This window comes from Mastigoproctus giganteus, chromosome 5 (genome assembly GCF_048544385.1).
Source record: "Mastigoproctus giganteus isolate SK-2022 chromosome 5, ASM4854438v1, whole genome shotgun sequence".
NCBI lineage: Eukaryota > Metazoa > Arthropoda > Arachnida > Uropygi > Thelyphonidae > Mastigoproctus > Mastigoproctus giganteus.
Window position 1 is genome coordinate 134,410,969 of NC_143579.1, and position 8,693 is coordinate 134,419,661.

Genomic DNA, 8,693 nt, shown 5'->3' on the forward strand with positions numbered 1-8,693 from the left:
AATTTAATTGTTAATGCACGTACAATTGTCTAGTAATGTACGGGCGAGAAGAATCGCAGTTTGTAAAATTGATATTTCTTGTTTTAAAAAAAAAAATTTCCTGTTTTGCTGTTTCTTTTTCTTCATTTTAGCTCCAACGTATTGGGATGTCACATTACAGTTTGCCATCCCCGAATAATGTGCATTTTTGTTTCTTGATTGATTTAAAAAAAAAAAAAAAAAAAAATCGCCTTTTTTTTCTTCATTTTCAGCTCTGATGTCACGTGACATCCGCCACATGCAGTCGAGAAGAAGGGGGAATGCAGTGAGTAGGTGGAGTCACAACATGTTAATCACTGCTTTCCCCCTCTTCTCCTGTCCGCCATTTTGAACGGTGCACCCTAAACTAAATCTTTACCCTAAAATGATGCATTGTACTAACTTGTTTGATTACCAAATACTTATATCGTTTAATATTTTTTAATAATAAAAATAAATAATTTCTGTATTTTAAAAAAAAGGAATTATAATAATACACTGTGTATTCTTTATCACAAACTTTTTATGCAGGAAAACTTTTTATCCAGGGAAACTTGTGCAGGAAAATAATACATTGCAACAAACAGAGGTGAAACTGGGCCTTAAGAAACCAAATCTATGATGCTTGGGACTAACTTGTTTGATTAACAAATGTTTATATTGTTTAATATTTTTTTTAAAATAAAAAATAATAAAAATAAATAATTTCAATTTCTATATTCAAAAAACTTACTAAGTGGGAAAACGTCATTATAATAATACACTGTGTATTTTTTAATCATGAACTTTTTATGCAAAACTTTTTACCTGGGAAACTTCTTGCATGGGAAAATAATACATTACCACTGAGAGATGTAAAATATTAAGAGAAGTTTACCTCAATACAGAACGTAGAACACTTCCATATGATACTCTCCAGAAATTAAAACCGAAAAATTGAAAAACTTACATTAGAGTAAAAATTGTTTAAAAATCATTAGAAATAAATTTAACACAATTAAAAATGAATTTAATGCAATTAAAAATAAGAAAATTAATTAAAAGAATTTAACGAAAAAAATTGCATAACGATTTTGCTTCCTGAAGCTGACAACGCTTTTCGACCGTATATTGTGATCACAGGAATGAAAATTACCGAATAGGGGTGAGTATGAAACTTAAATAGGGATTATTTGTCTTTGTGCATGCTCATAAAAGCCCACGAATCGGAAATGAGATACGGCCGACGAACATTAACAGAATTTTCGTGAAATTTAATTTCTACAGTTTCTGCAATTAACAGTCGAGTATAATTACGTTGGACACTAAGTATTTTGGCCTCGTTAAATAAAAAATGTTTTTCATTAACAGCATGAAAGGTTAATTCTGATGCTGCTGAACAAGAAGCATGAACTGAGGCCGCATGTTGATTAACACGAATATTCAAAGGAAAACATGTCGAACCCTGATAAAACAAGTCACGATCACCACAAGAAACTGGTGAAACTGGGAATTAAGAAACCAAACCTAGTACAGGGGAAAACTTCTTATGAGGGAATTTCTTATCCAGATTCTATTATATATCATAATTTATTGTGTACTCATCCTTTTGAAACCTAATTTATTTTTGATTTAATTATTATTATGTAGGCACACAATAATTCAATATGATTACATTAAATTGTTTATCCCCCATTTCAACTGCTACATAAAAATTTATAAAATTAAATCTACTAATCAGATATCTAAGTTTTGTTAACATTTGAATTTGAATTAATCTAAACTTAATTATTTTGACAGTTATCAAATGCAAACTTTACACAATATCCACAATGATGCACATTGTGATTGAGTAATAACTGTAAATAAACTGTAAATAATATTTTATTAATAACATTTATTGTGAGGGGCAGCTATTTTTCTATTACACAAGGGGGGGCCACTACCCTAAGAGCACTTCTGATTCAGGTATCTTTAAAAATGGATGTATTTCCAGGAAGATGGAATTTGGCTGACACTTGCTCAACTCCTCACCCGGTAGCTAGAGGCATCAAAGATCGACAACATAATTTCATGCCCACAGCCCAATGAGAGATTCCCTACTGGTCCAAGCCAACATATCCACTCCTCACTCAACAGGCTTGACTGTCTTCAGCAGAATGTTTCCCAGCATATTTAATACACTCAACATATTTAATACACTGAGGATTGATGCTGAAAGGCTTTGGGAAGAGGCTGCATACCAAAGACAAGTTTTTGGGGACTCTTCTTGTCTTGTCGTCAAACTGTGAATGGATACCCCCAAATTGATGTTCACTGTTTAGTGCTTCTATGCATGCAATACAACAGGTTTTGGGTGTCTGTAGGATACTTCGAGCTTTTGGCAAAACTAAACTCTAGGAATTAGAGAAAGCAGGTCTCACTTAAGTCTAGCAGTGTTCATATCAACAGAGACTATTGTATAATATTGAGTCTTGTATGAGTGGTAGACAAAAAAAACTGCATCACCTTAAAATAAAGTAACATTTGTAGTGAAATGTATTGCTATTGTTAGATTACAGTCATTTTGTTTGTCACGAAGTAAAGGTACTGCGCAAGATAACGCTTCTACTGCATCAGACAGTAATTGTGAGGTATTGCATCAGCCGTTTCTATAAATACGGAGTTGTAAGGGTATACATGCTCATTAGTATCCTGTTTTGCGGAGGTGTAAGTATGGCTCCATATGCTCAATTGACAGCAAAAAAAAAAGTGTAGCTGTTGCTTTGTCCCAGGAAGGGTTTGGTTTGGGTTTTATTTGCGCATCAGCAACTAAGGCTATAATGTGACAAATCCAGGTCCCCAGGAAGGGCTTTCTACGCATGCTATGGCTGATAAAATAGGCTGCCACCAGTCAACAGTATCCCAGGTGCTGAAATTTAAGTCTGAAACTGGTGATGTAAAGAGAAGACCTGGATCAGGCCGTAAGAGAGTGACTACGCCTTCCCAAGATTTGAAACAGTTATGCCTGCGTAATCACCATGCCAGTGCTCCTGATCTTAAACTGGACTTTGAGATGGCCTCTGGTGTTGAAACAAGTGCACGAATTATCCAAAGACAGCTTTCGGAATGTGGTCTGCATGCCTATCAGCCCAAGAAAAAGTTTTGTTGACCCAACAAATGAGGAAGAAATGACTTGCTTGGGCTAAAACGCATGTCTCATGGACAAAAGATCAATGGGACATCGTCATCTTTTCTGACGAATTGAAATTCAACCTGCATGGCTCAGGTGGGAAGCGATATGTCAGACGACAAAAATCAGAGGCATACAATCCTGACTGCATAACACTGACTATAAAGTTGCCCGCCAGTCAGATGGTCTGGGGATGCATAACAAGCAAAGGAGTAGGGCAGAGATTAAATTTATTAACAGAATGGTGAATGCAGAAACCTACACTGCTATTTTGGCAGAGTGCCTGAAACCTGTTATTAGGCATCATCACAGAGATGTCCAAAACTGCATTTTTCAACAGGACTCAGCACCCTGCCACACAGCAAAATTGGTAAGTTTTATACTAGTTAGATTTAATGATGAGTTTGTCTTCTTGTCTCACAAGGCTTAAAACATAGTTACACAAATGTTTTCCCTCATTTTTCTCCCTTAAGGTGCAGTCATACCTCAGAAATGCTGGCATTACAGTGTTGGACTGGCCTGGAACAGTCCAGATTTGAACCCTATTGAAAATTGCTGGTATGTAATGCATCTAAAATTGCTCAGAAGAAGCCAACAAGTAAGATTTGGCTGTAGGAGAGCATTGTAAGGGTGTGGTACCACGAAATTGGGCAACCGTATATCCAGAAGTTGATTAACTGTATGCCAGATTGTTGCAAGGCTGTAATTGCAGCTCGAGGAGGAACAACAAAATATTGAGGACTTATTTTGTTAATTTACAGTACATAATACTATTACATTAACTTGTCATTTCAGTTTGTACAACATAAATGCAATAACATGTATGTTTGGTTGTCATGATTGCCATTTGCATGGTTTCTCATATTTCCATTAATTACGTTTTTTCCATTTTACCCTTTGAGAAGATATTTATGGCAATTAGGTACATCAGATGGAGTCGTTTTATTGGATTTCATTCACAGAGATATATTTTGCATCTAACAAATGCATTTTGAATATTTCTGCAACCCACAATGCAGCACAAAACACATTATTTGCAAAATTCACAAGAGATGCAGTTTTTTTGTCCGCCACTGTAAGTGAGCAGGTTGATCCTGCTAGAACTCAACCCAAAACTTGTTTCCACTTAAATTAAATGTAACTCATTAGTAAAGTTCAAGATACTAAGAATATAAGCTGTCATTGTAGATAAGATTTTGTAAATAAGACTTATGTATTTCAGCAGGTGCGGCTCATATAACCTGCAATATAACCTCTTCTGACTATACACAGGGGTGAACCCTACAGGATTAATAAACTAATAATAATAATAATTTGTCCCAAATGGGGGGATAGTTGCACTGTGCCCTCTAACGGCAGGCCCTGCATGTATTCTCCCAGTTCACTGTTTCCCTGAATAATTAAACTTGACTTCACAGCATCTGCAAAAAAACCTTTCCATCATATCCAAATACACTCTATCACAGCATAGACATAATCTCATCCTTCAACCAGTGGATGCAGCATTCTGAAGATTATTCCATTCCATAACTTTTGCATAGTCTCATCAAAGATAGGGTGATGGCCAATTCTCGTGTCACAAATTTCATAAACATATTTGTTTATGATATTTGTCACACTCGTGTGACAAACATATTTGTTACAAAAGTTTATAAACTTTCGCTTTAATCCCAGCTCACAACACTTCCGTAAATAAATACATGTAAATCAATGAGCACACCATTGACTAGTAAAGGTCAACAACAAACACAGAACATTCATTACAATAAGCATTTGTATACTATTTTCACTTTATGCTTCGTGCTTTAGTTAAAAGCAACACATTAACTTCCTACATTAGTTTTATTTAAACGCAGCAGTCTCATAAAACTGTTAATTCTTAAATTTAGCAATCGCAGTTCCAGGATAACTTGAGGATTGTATAGTCTATAACTATACGTCCTTTCACGATATATAGTTTCATTGATGCAAAACATATACCAACGTACCTATTCATCTCCTCCTCCATCTCCCGGCGTCTCTCTTCAGTCATTGAAGCCATTTTTATTTTATCTTTACAGTTCAGGTTAAACGATTATTTTTTCTAATATTAACATCAATCACAGAACACAAGAGCAATTAGGATAAATTAACGTTGGTCAAACCACAACACCTGAAGCGTATATCATCCATGCTATACAAACGGAAACGTTCCACGTAACGCCCTCTGTTGGTAAAGTAATTCGAAAAATGTTTTCCTAATATAAATTTTCGTGGTAGCATAGTGTCCACAGAACAGTACACAAAGTAGTGTCATTCCAAAAGGTATGTGAAATTGACTGGGAACTAATCCCGTCAAGCTAAAATGAAAGAACGTGTATGGCCCTCTTAGCTCTGCTGTGATAATTATGCGATCTCATTTGATTTGATTTTATTTGGATTGAATGTCTTCATTTGCACTTTGACCAAACCTAACCCATCAAACCTAACTATTCGAGAATAAAAATTTTAGGCGAAATTTTTATCAAATCTTTGGTCACTATATTCTCTATAATTTCATTATTCTTCTCGTTTCCCTTTTTTTTTTTAAGTAGGGAAATTTAAACAGTATTTCTAAGTATTTCAACTAAGAAATACTGTTCGAGGTTAAATGCATGGGTGCATATAAATAAACAGGCGCCACAGAAGACTAGGGTAGATATAAGCTAGTATGTAATCAAGGCAAATTTAGCCACATCTATTGTAGCTAAATTTGCCTTTAATCTGTCATTGTGTAATTTGATAGCTCAAATAAATTCAAGAAAGGACTGGACAAACTTTTGGAGGAATGGATGGGTGAAATGAGAATTGGTTTTTTCCTTACATCATATACCTATACAAATGCTAATGTGAAAAGGATGTAGAGCTACTGGAACGAGTACAGAAAATGGCAACAACATTGGTGAGGGGCTGAAAACTAGGCACCTGCTTGGTAATATGATTAGCATTAGCATTAGCATTAGTAGAGGCATTTGATTCAAGAAATCAAGCTTATGCAGCATCAGCCAAAAAAAAAAAAAAAACCCACTTCCACTTCACCCCTCTGTTCGTTCAAAATACCTGTCCAGCTGAGCCTTAAACTTATTTAGGCTATCAACCTCCACCACAAGGGATGGAAGTCTGTTCCACCAACCAACCACCCGCTGGCTAAAGGCAAATTTCCGCACGTCTATCCTACATCTGTCTTTCCTCAATTTGAATTTATGCCCTCTCAAGTGATTTTTCTGAGCTATAGGAAGAATCCCATCAGCATTGAGCATGCTTAAACCATTCAAGGCTTTATACACCTCTATCAGATCACCTCGCTGGTGCCTAGTCTCCAGACACTGTATAAGAGCACCCCTTTGTTCCATTCACTAATCTTGTTGCCCTTCTCTGTACTCGTTCCAGCAGCTCTACATCCTTCTTGAAATGAGGCCTCCAGACCTGTATACAGTACTCTAGGTGTGGCCTGACCATCGCCTTATACAATGGAATAATCACCTCCTTGATTGAGATGTAACGGCTATGAATGACTTGAGCAAACTCTATGATGATGGGATTCTTCCTCTTGCTCAGATTATACACTTAGGGAGCATAAATTCAAATTGATGAAAATCATTTTTAAAGAATAAATGTGCGCAATTTGTCTTTAGCCAGCGAATGGTTAATAGCTGGAACAAACTTTAATCTGTCGTTGTGAAAATTGATTGGTTCAATAAATTCAAGAAAGAACTGGACAAACTTTTAAGGCAAATAAAAATTGCCCCAAAATAAAAGTAATGCTAAAGATTATGAGCCGTCAGTGAATAAATTGTGCCTGCATTTTTTGGGTCTGTTGGGTATTTTTGGGTTGCTGTTTTGCTGGATGAAAAACTGGAATGTCCTTTGCAGTTTGGTGTCATATAAGCACTGGAAAAGCAAAATTGAGAGCAGCAATGTGTTATAGACCTAATGACTATGATGAGTATACCGAACAGCTATACAGGGAAATAGAGTGGGCCCGTAAATCAGAATATCTCATACAGGGATATTTGAACTTTCCAGATGTTGACTGGAATTTGTGATTGGATTGGTCACTCGCTCACTAGCGAGATTTTTTGGATTTCTTGAATCAGTGTTTCCTACAGCAGCAGATTAGTGAGGCAACAAGAGGAAGCAATACTCTTGATCTGGTTATCAGCCGTGATTCTTCATGCATTAAGAATCTGCAGGTAAATACCCACTAGATAGCAGTGATCACAGTGTACTAATGTGGAAATTATTTCAAGGCATAACTAGTGTCAGGATAAAGGGCTTTTGATTTCGTAAGGGTGACTACAGAGATCTCAGACAGTTTTGAAATTCTATGCAACGGGACCAACTTATGATGTTACCAACAGCAAATTTTAAGCGGGAAACATTCAGGGAAGTAACCATAGAAGCCACTAATCTAAATAAGAAATCCTGTTCAAGGCTTAGATCTAAATGGATCTCAGATGAACTGCTGAGACTTGTGGCAGAGAAGATATATGTGTGGGATGCATTTAAATTATCAGGTGATACATAAGACTGTGGTAGATATAAATTGGTTTTGTAATCAAGTAACAGAGGAAGTTAGGCAAGAAAAGGTAAATTGTGAGATGTGTCTGGCAAAGACTGCAAAGAAAAGCAACAAAGACTTCTCTGCTTATATTACCAGTAGACAGAAGGGATTTAATCACATTGGGCCACTTGATGTTAATTGATTAACTCTTGAATCTGATATTCGCCTTTGGCGATTCAAATAATTGCCTTCGGCGACAATATTTACAATATAATATTCATAAAAAACACATTGTTCTGTTAATTTTGTCGAGCATTTCATCTAACTCTCACTGGATTATACTCTCGATCTTACACCACCTGACATACATCAGACAAAGATTAAGAAGTACTCTGCACTAGTGGCCAGAATCACAAGACGTGACTGGGGGATCAACAAACGCACCCTGACATTGTATTATAAAACAACCTTCCAACCAGTAACAACCTACGCCTCTCCATCACCCGTGCTGCTGGTGGTACAGCAGGCACGGGTGATGATTAGCAGGGGCCCACCCTTGGACTTAGAGGCTATTCGCTGCGGCATCACTCACAGCATTCCAAAAGGACAACCCTGCACCTTCCTTGGCTTTACAGTAAACACAGCTGCGAATCAGAAAGAAGAAAAAAATCAGACTACAAAATCATTTACAGCAGGTATGGCAGGACCGATGGACTGGCGCAACCAAAGGTGAAATTACAATGAAATTTCTGCTCACCATAGACAGGGTGTACCCCAAGCCCCCACTCTGGTTTTATCCAGGCCACTTCACAACCTATTTGCTGACAGACCACAGAGCGTTCAACGCGAAATTAGCATCTTTCAGAATCCTAGAGGACCCAGGTTGCTCCTGTGGGGAGCCAGAAACCTGGACACATATAATGTATGAATATACCAACTATGAAGACCTAGCTGCAGACTTATGACAGCAACCACGTACTTCCCAAGACATCTCGAGTCGCA

At 36.9% G+C, this 8,693-nt stretch overlaps 1 protein-coding gene across 1 annotated transcript in view; it reads right to left on the reverse strand.

Annotated features, from left to right (window-relative positions):
* Nucleotides 1-5,346, reverse strand: part of LOC150085710 (RNA-binding protein 42) — a 209,564-nt gene extending 204,218 nt beyond the window's left edge. The window contains exon 1 of the mRNA XM_090373458.1: nt 5,158-5,346. Within this exon, the coding sequence (XP_090229584.1) occupies nt 5,158-5,210 (53 nt within the window). The 5' untranslated portion in view covers nt 5,211-5,346. The remainder of the gene's footprint in view (nt 1-5,157) is intronic.
* Nucleotides 5,347-8,693: the final 3,347 nt, after the last annotated feature.